Source organism: Micrasema longulum, unplaced genomic scaffold (assembly GCF_059751315.1).
Source record: "Micrasema longulum isolate JH-2025_06_02 unplaced genomic scaffold, ASM5975131v1 h1tg000261l, whole genome shotgun sequence".
In the NCBI taxonomy this organism is placed as follows: Eukaryota; Metazoa; Arthropoda; class Insecta; order Trichoptera; family Brachycentridae; genus Micrasema; species Micrasema longulum.
Genome location: NW_028277465.1, coordinates 1,570,558 through 1,592,747, shown reverse-complemented (window position 1 = coordinate 1,592,747; position 22,190 = coordinate 1,570,558). Strand labels below are relative to the sequence as shown.

At 32.0% G+C, this 22,190-nt stretch overlaps 1 protein-coding gene across 3 annotated transcripts in view; it reads left to right on the top strand.

Annotated features, from left to right (window-relative positions):
• LOC148283110 (allatostatin-A receptor-like) overlaps window positions 1-22,190 on the top strand; it is a 243,971-nt gene that overhangs the window by 49,445 nt on the left and 172,336 nt on the right. For all 3 annotated transcript variants that reach the window (XM_088223993.1, XM_088223992.1, XM_088223994.1), the window contains one exon: window positions 16,706-17,957. In XM_088223993.1, coding sequence (XP_088080119.1) covers window positions 17,055-17,957 — 903 coding nt within the window. In that variant the 5' untranslated portion in view covers window positions 16,706-17,054. The remainder of the gene's footprint in view (window positions 1-16,705; window positions 17,958-22,190) is intronic.

Genomic DNA, 22,190 nt, shown 5'->3' with positions numbered 1-22,190 from the left:
GAATTACATTTCGATAACAAAATTGCTAATAGTAATGAGTCAATAGTCAATCTATTTGCTGAATTTTTTAAAGATGTCTACAACCAAGAAATTCTTGATGTAAACATACCGTCATATAGTTACCATAAAACTACAAACTTATCTAGATGCCAAATCACTTATGATTCTTGTATTGCCAAATTACTTTCTTTGGATGTTAACAAATCTGCCGGTCCTGATAACCTCCCTCCAATTTTTCTTCAGCAGTGTGCCCATTCTATTGCTGGTCCACTTACATTATTGTTCAACCACTTATTAACTAAGGGATACTTTCCGAGTTTTTGGAAATCAAGTTTTGTTGTCCCGATCTTTAAAACAGGTGATAATACTAATATAAAAAATTATCGTCCTATCTGTATTCAATCTACAATATCAAAACTTTTTGAGTCATTAGTATTGGATCAAATTTATCCAAAATTACTAGATTTGATAGAACACAATCAGCACGGTTTTGTGAAGGGTAGATCTACCGCCACGAATCTACTTCTGTACCAAAATTATATTGTAGAGGCATTTACTAGAAAAAAACAAGTTGACAGCATATACACTGATTTTTCGAAGGCATTCGATAAGGTGTCTCATAAACTTCTTTTAAGGAAATTACAAGCGTTGGGGATAGAAGGTAAATTGTTGGAGTGGTTTTCATGTTATTTACTTAATAGAAAATTACATGTTAAAGTTAATTCTACAAAATCACAACCATTTTACGCTTCTAGCGGCTTACCACAGGGAAGTCACTTGGGACCAGTACTGTTTTTACTTTTCATAAATGACATTGTTTCCATTTTTGAGGATGTAGAAGTTGTCTTGTTTGCAGACGACATAAAAATATATAAGGAAATATCAAATGTTAATGATTGTAAAACACTTCAGTTAAACTTAAATAAACTAAATAGTTGGTGCATACAAAATAATTTGTTTTTGAATGTAAGTAAGTGCAAATCAATTACTTTCTGTCGTAAAAAAAACCCTATTATGTATGAATACACTATAAATGATATATTGCTCGAAAGAGTGAGCGAAATTAGAGACCTGGGTATAGTGTTTGATGTAAAATTAGATTTCGTTAATCATATTAACAACATAACGAACAAAAGCATGAAAACATTAGGTTTCCTGCTTCGCACTGTCAAAGATTTTAATTCACTTAAAGTAATAAATATTTTGTATGTAGCACTAGTTCGCAGTCAGTTAGAATATAATTCCATTGTGTGGTCTCCTCTGTATAAATTACACATTAAGAACATAGAGAGAATTCAAAAAAAGTATTTGAGATTTGTAAATTTTAAATTAAATATTCCCTTAGATAACATAAATTACACGTATTTATTAGACACTTTAAATTTAATTTTATTAGAAGATCGTAGAAAAATAAATGACCTCCTTTTTTTATTTAAAATTTTAAATTCGGAGCTCGATTGTTGTGAACTCCTGAATCTCATTAACTTCAAAATACCTAATCGAGTCACTAGAAGTACGGAGTTGTTTGCAACTACGAGTACATACGTGGGTACTAACTATGCACGACACTCTCCGATTCCGCGTTTACATTCCTTAGCCAACAAATTTACTTGTGAAATAGACATTTTTAATACGACAATTATTAATTTTAAAACGTTCTTAAATGCACTGTTTGAAGCAAATTATTAATGTCGTAATAGAACTTTCTTTTTCATACAATTCTTTCTCTGTTTTTGATGTGTATTATTATTATCTTATCTCTTTCTGATATTAATTTATCAAATATTTTTGTGTACCGTATATTATATTATTTTCACACATATACTTACTGTTAACTAATTTTCATTATTTGTTTTTAAGATTAATTTGTTAATAACATTTTTTTTATACGTATATATGTATGTGTATATATGTGTGTATATATATATTTAGAATTCTTAACAAGTTATTTACAATTTGTTTTTTAATTTTAACATTGTTCTTATATTCATATTTTTAATCTTTTTTTTTTATGCAAAGTTTCGCTTTTTATTTTGCATTGCAGTTTGCTTTTTATTGTTTCTACATGTATATAAAATCTTTTTTTATTTCTTTTAATGTGTTGTGTATTTATAAAATTATTACTTTCTTTGTTTGTAGTTACCTGTATATTTATTTTTACACTTATAAATATATGAAAATGTATTTATTTTTTTGTTTGAATTCTTTACAAGTTACTTACAATTTGCTTTTTAATTCAATTACTTTTATTATATCCATATAAAATTATTTTTTCTTTTTACTATGTAAAGTTTCACTTTTTATTTTGCATGGCAGTATGCTTCTTATTGTTTCTAAATGTATTGTTTATCTTTTAAATTTTTACGCACTATGTTTGTACTTAACTGTATATTTTTTGTAAATGCCCCTTGGGCGTATTGTAAAATTAAATAAATAAAAATAAATAAAAAAATATTTAAGAACACGATTAACATACAGGTAATAAATATAATAAAGCTACACAAAATATAAAACATGTCTATTTTCAGTTATTACAATATTTTTCTAATACTTAATACTGCCTATTAATTGGAAGGGAAAATAATATTTTCACAAAAACACGTAAATAAAAATAAATAAATAATAAAAATAAAAAGAAAGATAATTTTTTTTTTTTTTAATTCAGTAGAATTTTTTTTTATTTATAATATTTAAAAGCCTCTCATAATTTGCATTTATCTCTCTTGGTAGTGCCATTTCTAAGACCGGTCATTAACAAATTGAATATACCTCGAACGACAATTTTATTTTTCGTTAGTTGTTACATATCATTGCAAATCATAGATTTATCGAAATATAACAATTTTCCATACTATCGTAAGTAAATTCAAGTATCGGCTTTTTTTATACATTAAAAAAAATATTTGTAGTTCAAAAATATTCGTTTATCAACGTAACTCGATCATTCGTTCATCGAAATTGCCGATATATTCGTTGATCTAAATAACATAATAATTCGGTGATCATAACCGATTACTCGCATCACTACTCTCAGCCGTTTACATAGGCTCTACCAAAAGTTGGTATCGAATCTTATTCAGAGGTTTGCAAAGAAATTAGGAATCGTTCGGAGGATTGCAAAATCTTCAAAGGAAAAAGTACACAAAGGATGATTAAAAGACACAGTACAGGAGAAAGAAAATACAGTTAGGTAATCTTTAATTCATAGAGGGACAGAAACAGCGTAATAGAAGCGTCAATTTGGTAGAAAAAACCCGAAAGATGTTGTATAGGGGTTAGAAGTCTATTACATAAACTTTGATAGTTACATGATAGTTTTTTTATTCAGAAACAAATGTGCAATTAAGATTATGTTTGCCTTGAAATACTGCTCATTTTAGCTTATGTATACATACGAGTATTACTATAGCCATACATGATTTTTGACCTACTCGTATTGTAAGCTAGTTTTAGTTATCACTTTACGGTCTGCTACAATGCACATTATGTAATTATTCAGCATTCTATCGTTATTTGGATACCTATTACGAATAGTTTTTTTTTTAACAGATTTTTTCAAATCATATTTATTTCTATGAAAAGTCAGTTTGTGAATTGTTTTCCGTTGTTTAAGACTTTATTTTTTTAAATACTAGTAATTTTTGAATACATTTCTTTTGCAATCAATTTCTATCAAATAGGTCAGTATGTTAATATTTTCAATAGATTTCGTATTTTTTAAAGTAACCTGTGTTCAAAAAGGTAAAACTAGGAAAATAATTCACAACATTTAAGAGCGTGTAAACTTGGGAACCCTGACAAATTAACTATCGATATTTCATCGAGACTCTACAGGATCTTTATTTCTAGAGTTATGCATGAACACAAAAACACCAGAAAAAAAACAATAAAATAAGCAATCAAAATACACTCAAATAACATAAACAAAGACGACGCCAACGGGCATAAATCAAATACAACATATTTTCCGGCACGTGATACAAATGATACTGAAAGTGTGAAAGCCGACTGTGACACGGTACAAAATACTAGTAGATAATTTTTATTAAGAAAAGTTTTTATTTCGCATTTTACTAAGTTTTAAAATATTCTTAAAAACATATTTATATATTCTTATATACATAATTATTTTAATGTTTTTTACTATGTTTTCAATACATTTATTATTTTGTTTTTATTATGTTTTTGCTTCGTTTTTTGCTACAGTTTTACTATGTTTTTACTACATTTTTTACCATACTTTTACTCCATTTTTTACATTGTTTTTCACTTTGTCCTCTTTCTTTATAATTGTTTCTATATTTAAATTACTGTTTTTTATATTTTTTTGACTGTCTTAGAACGGGGTAAATAACCCTAGTTAGGCAGTCAAAGGAACTTTGTATAAATTATAATTTTGTGTATTGAATATAATGGTAATAAATAAAAATAATAAATAAACACACACTTGAATCGAGTCGTGGTCCCGTGGCTAGTGTCTCGGGCTCACGGCTCAAATGTCCGTGGTTCGAATCCCACTCTACCGAAACCTGATTATCATTTTCTAATAGTGAGTTATTTACAACTCGTTTTTGTTCCCATATGAAAACTGTAATTGGTCTTGTTATTTGTTGTTATTCTTAATGTTTTGTTTGTAACTTTGACTCTTAGTTTCCAAAATAAATATTTATCTGTCTCTTTTAACGCATCGATTTCAAACTCGACTATCAAAAAACATTGTAAAAAGCAATAATGCAAATTGCCTTTACTGTCAATTATAAATTAACCCGATTCACAAAATGGTTTTCTAATCAAATAAGAAGCATCCATTTAACGGTTTCCCTGATTGCCTTCGGGAAATTCTACGTGGAGTGAAGAAGGAAAATAAAAATATCCAAGAAATAATGAATACACATTATTCAAAGACTGAAAAATATTTTCGTTTAAAACCTCTTCGGGCCCGTGGTATCCCATGTGATACTTTAAAATTCTAGATTTGATCCAACAAATAATTCCTTGTCATTACTGATAATGTCCTAGAGCATCATAACTTTAGATTCCTGCTTGACAAAAGGGTTGAACATATTTTTTCAATATTGCCGTTGGAGCTTCTTGATTTTTTTTGCCGCTAAAATGTCATCATCATTTCATGTCCGCTCCCTAGTTGGACCGCATGGAATCCACAAAGGGCTTACATAAATTGTTTTCAGTTGTTTGCTCTTGTGCGTCCTCCCAAGTCAGGTTCGTGTACCGTAGTTCTGACTGCTGTTCTGTCCGCTGCCGACGAACAGTCAGCAGCGGACGTCCAGTAGCTCAATCACAAATAACTATCGACGTGCTAATAAGCGACGTGATAACAATTTCTCAGCATGGTTGTTTATCGTTTTCGCGATCACAATTAAACATCCGTAAAGACCTTATATTAAATATCAAAATATTTACGTTTCGCGACGTTTATTTTTATTTTTGCTGAATTTGTGTGTCTAACAATGAGTGCCTTTGTAAGATTTACAAACCTAAAATGCATCTCTTTTTTACTACTTTTCTTCTATACTTCACTCTTTTACATAAATTTTTTATTGTTTTTTTTATACCATACATTACTGTTACTTAGTTAAACCATAACAATTAACTATGTTTTCTTTGTATTACATAACTTCGTATTAACTTTAATTTTGTACAAATTGGCTAAGGCCGTTAGTTACTATAATAAATAAATAATCTTACTGCGCAATTACATATTTGAATTCCACTGGGGTAAATATGTAATATATTCCAAAACTGCTAATTTTTTTAAATTTATTTATCATGATATATACATTGCATTTAGCTGGCGGTTTGCAAGCCAAATGTCAAGAAAATCAGTCGCCACGGTAATTGTAATTTATTTTTCACTTTTTTGTATAAGATACTCCTTACTATTTTGCAAATGCAATATACTGTTATATATTTTATAGTAAATGCTATTTTTTCGCCAATGAACTGTATATATTTACGTGGAAAACAAAAAGACACGAGCGTCGACTTAGAGATTACACACGCGTTTACTTATGACTGCGATAACTTAAGCATGTTCATTACTGTTCATTGTGATTGCTCAAATACTTAGCATGTTTTTAAGCCCGTCGATAGTTATTTGTGGTTGAGCTACAGGACGTCGATAACATGATGCCTTGTGAAGTAGCCATGGTTAAGATTTTTAGGAGGCATCCGCAGTATATGGCTCAGCCAACCGTATTGTCTTTGGTTGATGACAATCATCACCGAAGTTTGCTGCGTCCTATTACTTTATTCCTCACAAAGTTGATCCACCGCACACCCAAGTTTCGTCTGAGACACCTATACTCAAAGTCAGTATTTTGCTGTTTTGGGTCTTTGCGAGGTGCCACAATTCACATTCGTAGAGGAAAATAGGTGTTATGCAGGCGTTATATAGGTGGCAGTTGGTTTTCACCAAATAAATATCCAATCTTCACACAGACTTCATACGGTTGAATGTGGCACCTGCTACTCCTAGCTGCACTTCCAGTTATTTTTGAAAGCTGCCATTTTCTGTTATCTTCCAGGTTTTTGAAACTCTCGACCCTTTCAATGGTTTGGTTTGACTTAAATCAACAGTCTTTATATATATATTTTATTTTTTTATTTTTTTAATAAGTGCAAGACGTTTATTTTAAATTTCATGCTATGCCCAGAATAAAAATTACTTAGTCAAAGCTTTTAAGAAGCTAAAAGGAAATTGTGGGAGAAGAAATGCGTTGTAAGAATAAAAAATCTTTAAATGCGATTATCTCGGAACTAGTTTTAATGAGGTAATGCATTATGTCAGTAAAGCCGCAATATGTTAAAATATCGATCAGAAAACATTCAGGTCCTAAGTTAATTTAAAATTTTCAAAGTCCTAAAAGTACTTTTTTAATTACTTTTTTCAATGATTAATGACAAAATCATACGTATTCATTAGATTTAAAGATATATTTTTTATTATTGTCAATTCATCGTACGAAGAATGATTTCTGATTTAAACATATTTTTAAACGAAATATTTAAAAAATGTTGATTAAAGACAAAACCGAATTTTATGTATGTTCCCAAACCAACTATTTTTTCTTATTGCTTACCAATTTTTCGACTTCAAAAAAATGATGGCTCTGCTTGAATAAGTTTAAAAACGGAATTGGTCATAAATTCTTGGTATTTTATTGCGCATTCAAATTTCATTTGCCTTTTGCATTAATGAACTTACTTTTATTCCGATGGCCTGAAAATTTAGACAAAATAAAAAAAAATTGTGCCCAAGCAATCACACTTCATGTAATAATACATTATTGTAAATGTATTTTGTATATATATGCTTTAAGTATGTACAAATGCTTGAAGATAGGCTGGATTTCCTTCCTACGGAGTTATTTATATCAAAATCGGTTGCAACAGAAGGAAAACAAAAAAACAGCCAATGACAATTAAATTTAATCAGCCAAGGACAAGTCATAAGCCTTGTAAATGCCTAGACTTCCATTTTCCCTTGTTGATTGTGATTTCACTTTGTTGCAACAAATTGAGATGTATTTAAGTGTGTAATTAATGATAAAAAAGTAAGCTAACCCAATGTGTATATGTATGTACGTAGTATGTATGCTATATATTTATATATTTAATTGTATTTTTACATTCAATGTAAACTGTACTATTTTTTATCTTTTCTTCTCTTTTGGGTTAAAACTGTTTTTCTATTTCTTCATTATTATTTTTATTTATAGGAAACATATTCGAAAACCATATTTGCCGCAACAAATCGGTTTCTAAGAACAAGCATTTGCCCATATAGGAACCGATTGTAACATTAGGCATACTAATATTTCTGGCTTGCCGACCCTTCATATACTGAGTCTATTCCTAGTACAAGCAGAACTTGCTAGAGTGTTTTTTGTGCCATTTTTGTAACAATGTATGTATAAACTAATAAATAAATAAATAAATACAATAAATAAATAAAATATGTTGAAATGGCGGAGAGGGGCTTAAAAACAAATTCTCCCCGGTTGCAAAGCCTAGCAGCTTATGTGAAAATAATGAGGTATAAGAGGATTGTATTTTTCAAGATTTTAATTAATAGTTGCGATACAATTTGCGGTGATGATCGTGGGGTCAACAAAACCGGTGTCAATTGTCATTCACAATTAAACTAGGGAAGATGGACTAGGATAAGATAGCCATTTACCTGTTCCTGGCTTTTTCTCCAATCTGCAGCACTTTCCTTTGGGTTGCATCCTGACACTTCACGCTTTAATATAATGCGAATTGATTGCGCAAGCGGATGAACACGTGTACACGTGTACGCGTAACGATGGTTTCAGTGGACGATTCAGCGGCAATTGTTAAGGATAAATTCGCGATGGGAGGACACGTATGCGGTTCATGAATTTTAGTGAATTTGTGATAAAAGGAATTCAGCATTAATTCTTAGACCCAGACAAAAAGAAACAAACATGCGATCGCAAATATTGTATTTCTTGCATTTTACAGACTACTAAAGCTGACTATTATATTGCGTGTTTTTGTGTTTTATTTTTTTATATAACAAGATACATACCTACATGAAGAGAAAAAAGTAGTGAAACCCACTAAACTACGAAACTGGCATGTCAGCAGATTTTTTTTTCTTGTACAAAGAAAAAAGTTATTGATATTTTTTTTTGATGGGATAACATATAACCAAATTATGTAAAAGATTAAGGATTTAGGTAGTATGTTTAGAATAAAATATTTTGTGCCAATAAAAACATTAAGACTTAATTATCAATCATTAGCGGAATCAACTATTAGGTATGGTATTACCAGTAGGAGCCTTTCTTGTAAAACCAATATTTAAAAAATTCAATCTTTACAAAACTCGTCTCTTAAATTAATTGACAGATCTACTAGAATTAATAAGGAAGAGGTACCCAAACTTTTTAAAAAGCAAGGGAGCCTGTCCGTAAATGTTATTCTATGCCTCGAATTTGTTACAAGATATCGATTTGATAATAACAATCAGAAAAGGTATAAACATACACATAATACAAGGCTAGCACAAAGTGATAGCTTGTCAGTACCAAGGTTTGTAAACAAGCATGGCCTTCATACTTCATTAAATAATTACTAAAATTTTCAATAAGATTCCTAAGCAGATCTTAAAAGAAAATGTTTACGAAACTTTTAAGAAAAAAATAATAAAATGGCTTATATGTAACAAGGCTTTACATTGATTATTATTTTATGTTAACAGTCATCTACATATTTATTTTTTTGTATAAAAATTTTGTGTAAAAACTACGAATGCTTTTAGTTTTGTAAAGGAAAAATAAAAAACCTGCTGGCAAGCCAGTTTCACGATTTAGTGGGCTTAATTATTTTTCCGTTTACCCTCTTAAATAAAAATAAATACAAAAAAGAGGTAATATAAACACCATTAAGATCTAAAGGATAAGCATTCGCATTTTTCACAAAAAAAATTGACAAAAATTTGAATAGTAGAATGGTAACCTTAAATATAAATCAATGTAAAGCATTGTTACACATAAGCCATTAAATAAAGGCGAAACATTTTTTTTACTAATACAGGTTCTCAAAGTGCCGGTGGAATGCCACTGGGCGTTTGCAGTATTTTACAACTTCACACCCTCCAGCAAAATGTCTCAATGCGACCCTACTGACAGTTCGAATCCCTTAATACTTGTCTAAGTAAAAATAAATGTTGCATATTTTTTTTTAAATGCAGAAGTATGAATTTGAAAATTTAACCAAAGACAAATTATTTTCTTACCTGATTCGGGAGCTAAAGCCTTACGCTAATCATGTACAGATAAAGCAAGAGAAGGGTTGAAACAAAAATATTTTTACTATATTATAAACATCCGTTCCTTAACTTAATACCATTTTTAACTAATATTTGGTATACCGGCCAATTATTGCGTTTTATAAACGTTCGTAGCGTTACGAGCCGTTAAATCTATGGTTAAATGGTTAAGCTAGGGTTTCCTAGGACAGCGGTGCCCGTATTTTAACGGCCGTAGTGAACAGTGATGCGGTTGACAGCCGTCGTAACAGTGACTAGAAAGTGGTTTCCTATAAAAATGGTGTTGATAACACCGTTAAAAAATTAAACCACTCTCTATTCACCACTACGACGGCTGCCTACCGCATCACCGTTCACTACGGCCGTTAAGATACGGGCACCGCTGTCCTAGGAAACCCTAGCTTTACTGACCGATTTTGGCCGGTTAAATGCATTCGATCGCAGCGTTACGATCCGTTACCTTCATCGCCGCTGCCGTATTTGACATGACAGTTGTTTTATCACATTGTTATTTGATCAACTCTCCGCCCAATTAACATGCAGATAGTCATTATTTTGGGATTTAGTTGAATTACCAATTTTATAGGTTTTTTTACTCTGGGTGGTGGTATAAAATCAACTTTAGTCTGATAGATAAATATATTCATCAGTTAATTTTTTTAAATTTTAAATATGGTTTATTGATATAAATGTATACTTAAATGACAGATAATAGTAAAAACTATCCATCGTACCTGCTCGCTTTTAATAATTTTAATTTTAATTCATAGTACTCTCAATTCATAGTTGTAAAAAGTGTAAAAACTTCGTTCAAAATTGTCGACTATTTGCATTTGATGTATTTTTTCATTCAATGCGAATGCGCACCGTTCGCATTTGACAGAAATAGCTTAGATAAAAAGTTTGTCCATAGACAATTGACAGAAAAATTTCAATTTCTATGAAAATGCTTACCGGCGACCGTCCGTTAACAAAAATGGTTTATAGAACACAAAACCGTTGGTTATCGTAACGAACGGCCAACGGTTCGTTACACTTACGGAAGTTTGATTAGGTGTTTATAAAACCGGCCCTAAGTATAATATAGATTCCCTGGAAAAATGTACACGTGTGTATATGTATATGCAATTAATTTATGAATGCTGATTGCAAAAGGTTTATCTTGTACACAACCGAAAAAAACTTTTATTTATTGGTAATTATTATTTGACGCAACAAGCACCCCTGGCGTGATTTTCGGGGGAAAATGGAGAAACGTCTGTTTGATTTAACACCATCGCGTTCCGAGACGGTAGTTTTATAATGCCTGCTTGTCTTACGTAAAATGAATCGTGAAGTTATAAAACCCGCACTGGGTGAATAAAAAAGAGAGTTAAAAGTATAATTTATCAAAAACAAACATCTAAAATATTATAGTCACGTCAGGAAATTTGTAAAAAGAATAAGAATATGCAATATGCATATATATATTTTCTTGACTTAGAAACAGTTTAGGTATTACAAACAAATTACTACGCCGTTTCCCCGTCGAGGTAGGTAGAGAGGATAGAACGCCATATCACTCTAACCTTGCATACCTCGCTTCCTCTACATTCATAGATCTTCTCGTGCACGCACGCCGATTATTCCTAATATTGACATGTCCACCTTTAAGTAATTGATAGACTTGATTGTGCCATGTCTTTCTCGGTCTTCCTCGTTTTCTGCATCCATCAACATTCGCATCGTAGATCCTTTTAGCCGTTCTTTTGCCGTCCATTCGCTCTACATGTCCAAACCAACGCAGCACCCCTTTCTTTATTCTGTCAATGATGCATGTCTCAGCCTTACGCAGTTCGCGGATCTCGATATTTGTACACCTATCATACTGTTTATGTTTATGTTTATGTTTTACCACACATTTGCCTGAAGAATCGCATTTACCTAATTCATCATCATTTTTCCAAGTCCAAACTTCGCTCTCATACATTAGAGTTGGCACTAGAACTCCATTGTGAACTGCTAGTTTGGCCTCCTGCGATAAACATTTATTTGCTAAAGTAGATTTCAGTGCACCGTTCACCCTGCTCCCGGCACTCACCCTCCTTTCAATATCTTTTTCGGTCATTCCATTCCTCGTAAACATACTTCCCAGATACACGAATTCGTCTACCTGATTCAGAATTTCTCCGTTCACACTGATCCCAAATTTAGTTATATTTTCATCCCTATCAAACCACCACTTTCGATTTATCAACATTCATAAGCAAATCGCTTTTCTTGCATACATCGTAGACTTTTGTTACCCAGAATTGCAGGTCTTCTTTGCTGCTAGTAAGAAGCACGGCATCATCAGCATATAGAAGACAGTTTACAGTTATATCACTAATTTTTGCTCCCATTCTTAAATCTTTCAACCATGGTTGAACAACCATGGTGACATTACACATCCCTGTTTGACTCCTTTAGGAATGTTAAACCACGATGGGAATGACGCATCCACCTTCACATATAATCAATAACTTAAATAGTGTAACTGTTTGCTCACTTATTTAGTGTTGAATTGTTGGATGGGGGGGAGCATTCAAAAACATAATGAACATTGTGAAAGTAGTACAGAGAACAATTATTTAAGTCGTTCAAAAAAAAAACTTGTAAGTCTTCAATGTAGAAACTCTTGTTTGAAAATACAATTCTTCCATTAATAAAAGACAAGAATTTAAAATTGAAAAGAATTTCATCCTTAAGATTTCAAAATAATTTCTGAATACTAAATTGTTACACTAAATAATTCTAACAAATTTATTAACATTGGGGAATTAAACATTTTTTTACAGCCTCCCTTGATGATATGAAACTAATTTTTTTTTAAATAATTTATATATCAAATTAAACGAGAAACTAACTCTTAGCAGAAATATTTTTTTTTATATAAAAAAAAATGTATTGGAGCATACTGTATTTAAAAAATGCCTAAATTTTGTCTTGAATGCCAAATGTCCGTCTTTAATACCACATTTCTCAACAATCTGCGGATGTTTTACTCACACTTATAACACGCATTACGTTTTTTCTTCCTTCAAAAAAATTCTAAATAAATCTGATTTGACTCGTGTAACGAAATATGTTTGTCATCAAATATGCTCAGAATGCCTACTGAGCGCCTCCGGCTAAAATATATTTTGCATCATTATCTGAATTTGAAATATTGCTGTAAATGAAAATTCCATTCTTGGTAAAAAATATTTTTTGTGCTGTGAAACTGACACCCGTCTGCTGGAATATTTTTATAAGGCAATCCAAAATATAAAATATTGACGCTTCGTCGCAGTGAAAGAAATTAAGCTTTAAAATTAATTTACTGAGACGCAATGCAAAATGTTTTCTTGGAAAAATTTTGCCGAGGAAATGCCGAGAAATAATGAGAAATACAGATTTGCCATTCGATAAAAGTCGTTGGTTAGTATTGATGGCTACTCTCAGGTAAAAATCTTGAAAAAAGATATCGAGTGGAAAAAAGTCCACTCGGTCCTGGGTTTGATTCCTGGCAGGATGGATGTGAAATATTAGTTTGAAGCGTGTTTCTACACTGCAACATTTTGATTATTTTCATTTGTTTTTTTTTCTTTTTATTAATTTATTAAAAAAATAACATGTACATAACAAACTAAAATTAAAGGCGTACATATTATAACAAGCAAAAAAACAAATTAAATGGGCTTTTGTCAAAGTAGTAGGAGAATCCTGCTCCAAAAACCCCTTCAGATACATGGAACTAATCAACATCCAGAACGACGTTGTTCAGCATAGCTGTAGCCCTTCCAACAGGCATAACCATCGGCTGGTTGGTCTTGTGTATTGGAATATGAAACAATCTACGCTGACGTTTCTAGACTGGCACCAGAAACGAAAAATTGATCACCTTACCTTCTATATAAAAAAAGTCATCTAGATACACTGCAACTGAAGTGCTAATGCAGTGTCCTAAGCATCGCTAGGTGATTAGGGAAGTAATGATGATGATGATATGTTTATGTGATCATTTTTATTTGTTGTATTGCTTCCATTTTTTGTTTTGTTGTATCCCAACTCAACACAGGGCTCTTGGCCTCATAGAGTTAGGAAAGGTTGTTTTTTTTGTAATATGTATTTTTATATGGATAAATAAGTAAACAAATAAATATAACAGTTAAAACACATCATTATTAACACTCACAGGAAACTATTTATTTTTTTAAAATTAAAAAACGTTTTTTGGTTTATAATAAAATAGTTTTGGAAACTGCCTTGGTAAACCTAAAACTTTGTTTTTTTTTCATTATTTGTTACTTAAATAGTAAAGTGATTAGTCTTACAGTTTAGGCACTACTTAGACTATCCAAAAAAACACTTACTATCTGCGAATCGAATTTGGAACTTTAGGGTTATAGTCGAAAACGAATAGTAGGTAAATCATAAAGCGGATTTATCTTAACTCGATTTTTTTTTTACTATCCTTTAGGTCCCAGCGAGGTCGACGTGAAATATTAATTTAAATAGTGTTCTTTTTACAGCCTGCACTGGAACCTAAAGCGTGAGACTGGTCACCTCACATTCGTGTACATAACTGATGATTAAATAACCCGGTATTTGGTTTATCAATGCTGAGAATTGGAGAATATTGATACGTTATTATGCTTCCCTATCTCATAAATAAATTAAACTGGACTTTGTTTTTTTATAAACCGCTTCAATAATCTCAAAAAAAAAATATTAAAAAAAAAACTGCATTTACAAATAAACCAAAAGTATAGTATTATGTATATTACTCAATACAATGCCAAAAATAAACAAAAAATCAAAAAGTGATAATTATGTTAGGAAACTTCGTATCACCCCACTTGTAAAAACATAAACTTTTAAAATAATAATAATAATGAAATCAAAATAACTATACGAAAAAAAAAGTTTTTTACTTATTTGGCCTTTCTCTCTCTTACTGCCTCAAGATTCACACGGAGTAACCCCCGATTAGACCTTTTTTTCTAACAAAACAAAATTAATTTAACATGGAAGCATAAAAAAACATATGCATATTTTTTTGTAATACAGTTGAATAAAATTTTAACTTTTATTTGGAATTAAGGTTTCAACGTTTTCTTCATAATTATTTGGTCATAGTGAGAAAATACACAGGAATCTGAGAAAATATGATTGTTGTTATTATTCGTGCTTGATATACTAACACAAAACAATTTTTGCAGCCGAGTTGTACGTTGGGGGATACAAATTTTAATTTTCTCAGGGAGTTAAGGACAATCTAAGTAAGAATAACAATTAAGTTTTTTATTTCGTAAAGGAAGAGAGTATCAGTAATGGTTCTTCTAGATTGCAAGATATTGATTTTGTGATATTTAGTGCACCTTTTTCATAGTTATTAAAGGACCTTACTTATAAACCTGGTATAAAATAGCGCCTAGGCGAAGTGATAGAATAAAGATGGCATAGTAAAAATTCTAACTGAAAAACCTCGCATAAACATATACCCGGTATTGAGCTGGGATAACGGCCATGGATACTTATTCCACGTTTGTATCCGCGTCCAACGTGGCATAACGCTGGAGTAAGCCTGCGACGTGTCATCTGTCACATTTTCAGTGGTAAAATGGATTGCATTTATCTTGAATTTAAACAATTTAGAAAACATGCTGTCTTTTTAGAGATTTAAAAGTGAAATATCGCTTACGCACGTAAAAATGATAATGAAACTTGCATTATTATTCAGATAAATTTTATATGGCATTTATTTGAAAAATGATTCTTCTTATATTTTGCAGTTATGCATACAAGATATATTTAAATTTATTAAATGAAGAATGCGTCTAGACATTTATAAATGGCATATTTCATTTCGGTGTGCATTTTTTTTGTTGACTAATAAATGTCAATTTGCACCTGCTGTAATATCTATAAATCGTCTTTTTTCAATTATTTACATTGAATATTACCTTTTAAAAGTCCATGACGAATAGAAAATATAGTTTTTTTACAGTTTGTTCTTTTAAGAGTAATTCAAAATGTTAAACACCACATTTATAACATAAATATTAATTAATAAATATGATTATCGTTTTTATTTGACTTGGATTTCGTAAGTTACGCTTGTTGGGTTCGTTTATTTTTATTACTTATACTTTTTTTAAATATTATTTTAATTTTATTTTAAAGGAGTTGCTTATAATATATAAATTTATATTTCAAAAGTGGATTTTTCTGCCGTTAAATTTCTTTAAATTTATCTTAACTGTTGGGATCAGGAGGGATATACTAATGTGGGCTATTCAGGAACTTCTCAGCATTTGCTCATGTGGAGAGTATACCACCTTAAACTTCAGGAGAAGCCGGCCTGTTAGCAGTAGTCAACAGGCCTTCCGTTCCACTAGAGGAGTGTTCGGCATTTTCTTCCCTACTTTGGTTTATTTTACCTATTGCCTGCACTATATTGACCATTCATTACTCATATATTTGTAACTACGCATACACACGCAGCTTCTTTTTAAATGTACGCAGAAATATAGCGTGGTAAAAAATTGAATAAAAATGTTTTTATAAGTAACCCTTTTCTTATACCGTGTATAAATAGTTTCACCGAATATAGTTATTCTTCTGTATGAGCTTGGCATAAGGAAATCTAATAAGTGGGGCCAAAAATGGACATCTTGTCAATGTACACGATTACATGATAATCAATTGTATTGAGAAAAATCTTTGTTTATGTAAATGTTATTACTAAAGTAGTTTTCATACGGTATTATACCTTGATTTTCATCCGATTGCCGAAATTGGAAACAATATATTAGGTTTGACTAATGCTCAATACTTTTAGTTAGCCTTTAAAATAAAATTAATGTTCTCTTTTCTTTGTTTCAGATTCTCAAAACATCTCGAAGAAATAAATTCCAAACCTAGTCAGTAAGAAATAGTTTTCGTTCGGGAAACCAGCCTTTACAGAGCTATAAGTAACTCATTTCCTATTTGTTTATCTTGTGTGTCAACGTGAGAGAAAATACTTACGATGTAATAAATTATTCAAAGTTTTGTTACGTGAATCAAATGCAATTTTAACGGAATCAATTTATCATGGAATATGTAGAGACGCAAATGGAATAATAACATATTTGTTTATTTTTATTATGTTTAAGAATCAGCTTTTGACCATGTAAATTTTTTACTACCAATCGATTTGGTATTATTTTGGCTGGAAAGTTTTGTTAAAACAATGAAGATGACGACTCCAGCGAGTGTCGACATGTACACCTTGTGTCTGAACTACAGCAATAATCTGAGTTCCAGTAATGGAATAGTCCCAACACCCGGGACAGGCACAGCAGGTTGGAAAGATCTATGCACCAACAACGCGACATGGCTCGACGAATACAATACTTCAGGAGGAGAAGAACTTTCTCTAGAAAGAATAGTTTCGAGAGTCGTGCCAGTATTTTTTGGTCTAATTGGATTGGCCGGACTTCTAGGAAATGCTCTAGTTGTGTTGGTCGTTGCCGCGAATCCCGGAATGAGATCCACAACCAACCTTTTGATCATCAACCTCGCCGTCGCCGACTTGTTATTCGTCGTCTTCTGCGTGCCTTTTACAGCTACGGACTACGTGTTGACGCAATGGCCTTTCGGAGACGCTTGGTGCAAGCTAGTTCAATACTTGATTGTGGTAACAGTGCACGCATCAGTTTATACTTTAGTGCTGATGTCTTTGGATCGGTTTTTAGCCGTCGTTCATCCGGTCGCTTCGATGGCACTGAGAACGGAGAGGAACGCGATAAGAGCGATCGCGTTGGCTTGGGTGCTGATTTTGAGTACTGCCGCGCCCGTGGCGGTGTGCCACGGTGAGGCTCAGTATTGGTACCAAGGCCGGTCTCAGTCATCGTGCGTGTTCCTGGAGGGAGAGATGTGCCGACGGCCGGCCTTCCAGCTGGCGTTCCTGGCGTCCGCCTACGCGGTGCCGCTGGCGCTGATCTGCGGGCTGTACGTCCGCCTTCTGGCGAGGCTGTGGCGCGCTGCTCCCGGCGGGAGGCTGTCGGCGGAGGGCCGCAGGGGGAAGCGGAGGGTGACGCGCATGGTACTGGTTGTTGTAGCTGCTTTTGCGTTCTGCTGGCTTCCGATACACGTAAGTACAATACGTTTTCATATTTTCGGCCGTTTTATAATTTGAAAATATCGAAAACTGAATTTCGCGTATTCGATATTCTTTTAAATATTTATTTTCTCCGATTCCTACTGACGTGTAATAAATAGACACGTCATTCCTATACTACCAACATCTAAAATATAGCAAATATTGTTTGCTCTCACCAATTTTTCAAAAAAGATATGGATAATTACGATACGCATACAATCATTCGTGCATTTATTTATATGTAACTGGACTACTGTAGATACAATACTAACCGGCAGCTGTCAAAACTTTGAAAAATTACTTAGAGCTGATTATCTACTTTTTGACTTTTTTTTAAAAATATTTTTATACTCGTAAATATGAATTTATTTTTATTATTTTAAGGAATAACCTTCTTAGCTTTTATTTAGATGCTTGTCAGCTAGAGGAAAATAGGGGATATAAAAGTAAGAAAAACACACCACAACACCCAAACTAATAAGGAAAAAATCTTTCTTGTATTTGTTTCTTGCAACTGGCGGGAATCGAACCCGCGACGGCAGTTTCACAATTGGCCGTGTAACCAACTGCGCCACAGCATCTGTCAAATTTACAAAAAAAAACGATGTACGTATTTGTTTTGTTTTTCACAGTTGCAATACAATTAAAGCGTTTTTTCAAACACGATGGCATATATCAATGTAGCATCACGTCTGATCATCAAGGCCATCTTAAGCCATGCAGGGACCCTTGGGTACACAAAGGTTTGTGGGTTTAGAAACGAGCCCTTTAAAAATTCCGTGGCCCGAAGCCCTGCCTCGTGCCCAACCTGCCCTTATGGAAAAGGTGGCCATGCTGATCGTGATAAAAGTCCGTTAGAGAATGAAGGCAAGAAAGGCAAATAATCACGAATTGTAATGCCATTTTCTTTGCGCTAGTAACTTGTCTATCATGCGCGGTCCGTTCATTGAATAGAACCAATGCTTCTCTAAAAATTTGACCTCGAAACAGTCAACATCCATTTTTATTTATTTAATAAAATCAGCTACAAGTTAACTCATCTTTTTAGTAACTACAGCTAAAATCATTATTATTTTTTTTATCGTAGCGATCTTAGATGGGTTCAATGTTCATTCATTAATCATTTCTTAAAAATTGCGGCAAGCCCACACCCAACCTTTCGACTACGCAGTTATGCGCGGATTGCAGTACTGAAATAAAATACACTTTTGCTCCTTTTTATTCTGAAAAATGTAACTGCGTTAGTCTTTTGAATCCTTTAGGGCAGAGTCTCCCAGTACTGAATTCAGAAGTCCGCGGATGCGCAGATTGAAATTTTTAATATATCTGTGGAAGCAATTTTTACAAACCAATCCACGTACATTTTTCATGTATTGTGATGGTTTTATAACAAATTTTCCACTCAAATCGGTTGACGCATAGTATTATAATATTAAACTTTTGTGATGAAATTATACCACAATATTGCTTTTTAGTTTATTTGAAAGCACTTTACTCAAATTGCCGGGTGGGTAGTAGTTATTTATTTAACATATGTACAGAGTGCCTGCTTTCCTAACCAAAATTTTTAAAGCAAGAACCTGTGTGTCTATTTACTTATACGTCATTTGCGGTACCTTTCTTTGTGGTTTAGGCTACCACGACATAAATCATGTTGTGCAATTAAAAATGATCTTACTACATAATTTAAAACCCATTACATTCGTTCATCTTTTTTATTTATTTACCACACATTCAAAAAATGTCCAACACAAACCTGCATTATACTTACAGGTAAAATTAAAATAATATACAAAAAAATAAAATTAAAGCTAGGACAAAAAAAAATATGTATAAATAATTCATAAATCAAATGTATAGTTCAGGTACAAAACGCTTGGGCAATTTAAAGTAATGTTTTTAAATGTTTGTTTTCCTATCTTATGAATTATTATTTATTAGAATTACGTATTTTACTCGAGATACGTCGAAAACATTACAAAATATGTTTTACCCAAGAAAAGTAAACACTTGTGTAAATAATGTATCGCTTCTTTTTATCAAACAGAACTTTATAATCCTTTTTCATCAAGAAGTGTGCTATCATCTTCAGAAACAGAAAATTCAAAAGCACCATCAAAAGGCATTATATTTTAATGACCTTGACGAATCCCGCGCTTCAAAAGATATTATATTTTCTGTAAAGAAATGCTTTAAATCTGAAATTCCTTACCTCGTGTAATATAATCTACCGCTATAAGGATTAACTAGAAGAGAAGAGGCGTGCTAAGCTCTTTTGAGATATAAACCACGCGCAAACAGAGCTCATGCCATTACTACATTCCAGGTACTTAATATTATAATCTAATCCGCCTTTGTTTGTTATTCTCGTAATGTGAACAATCGAATGTGACAATCGAATAACTTGATTATATCGAATATCGAAACTCTGGGTTTTGGTTTGGAAACCGAGTACTGAGATTATGTCGAAAATTAATTAAATTTGAACTATGTCAACTCCTTATTACTTAATCGATATTATGTAAAAACATTTCAAAAAAGTATATTGTTAAGTGTCCTCGGCACGGGTAACACCAGTGAGGTCACATTATTTTTTTATTGATTGTAGTTTGTCAGAGTAAAATATGAATAAATAAATAGATGTATCAAAGTTGAAATCGACGTTTACTTTGAACAATATTTGCCATTTGCGCAGTCATTTTATTTAACACTTCATAAACCAAAATGGATGCACTTTGGCAGGCTTATTGCAAAAAGCAATATCTCTCAGTTAACAAAAAAAACAGAATGATAAAAAAAAAACCTATTTTATTTTTATTTCATTTTATAAATTTATTGCATGAAATTAGTATACATATACCATTATAACAGGGAATCTATATGAAACTAATTAATATAAAATGAAAACGGAGTATTCTCTGTTAATGATAGTCTCCATCTAACATGGCTCAGCCTGTTCTAAGTTCGAGTTTTTTTTTCCTATACTAATAAAACAACAGCATTAGCAAAAAAAAACTAAAACTACATAATTATAAATGCCTAGCTAATCAAATGTAAGAAATTAAAAATCGTTATTATACAAATATGAAGTATATAAATGTGCCAAGAATACATGTTACTTAAATATAAATAATATAAAATAATATTTAATAATAAAACAAATCTAAAGCAAGGAAATATATAAAAACATAAATAATATGGGTACCAATTATACAAAGTCCTACGTTTTTTGATTTACATATATTTTTCAAAAAAAACTCTCGCTATACTATTTATATGTGCAGTTATTTTTATTTAAAAATATATTTTACATTTTGAGTCTTTTATATTATTATTATTCAACAACGTTTTTGAGTACGTCAAAATGTTAAAAGAAATGCTGAATCACACTTCATATTTATATATATTTATGAAATAAATATAATGTATAAAGTATAAAAATTGTTAACGGTTTTTAGGCGTTGCCTAGTAGTTGATAGAGAAATATTACTATTTACATTTTTAAAGAAATAAAGGTCTATGAAATACTTGCCAGTAAAAAAAAAATATTTTTTTGCCTATTTTTAGTAGCATAAAAAATATTTTAAATTTTGTTATTTCGAATTCCCGCAAAAACGGTGATTCCATTGGCCACGCCCCTAATACATCAAGATGCATGTTTATTTTTTCTCGCAAGATAGCAAGGGCGAAGCCCTAGGACTCCTACCATATTATTGAGTGGAGTAAACTGTAAATAAATTTTATTAAAATAAGTGAGTATCCTCGATATGCGGTATTCAGTGTCAATCGGTCACAACCCCAGCAAATGAGAAGGATTAGGAAAGGATCCCACTAACCTGATTCTCGTTCTTGATGGACTTGTCAGATCCGACTTAACACTTGTGGCGGCTCTAACACGAGGGCAGGCTCTGATGAACACTGGTGGTTGGAGGAAAAAGTTTTTTAATGCGGCACACACGTTCAACGCAATAAACGCGCGATGTCCGACGCGAGGTCTTAATGTGGCGGGTGATCAAAGGATACTGAGGTGGAAAGTGAACAGTGGTTGTGGGTAAAAGGGTGTAGAAGTTGTGACAATACTTGACTTATTCATACTTACATAATTCGCAACCAGATATTGATAATCAATTGAACGTAGTTATGCAGAAAGCAGCCAGTCCACAATTTTGGAAAAATGAGATATTGATGTTATCGGGTGCAGTAAGATCGATTCTATGTTCTGCT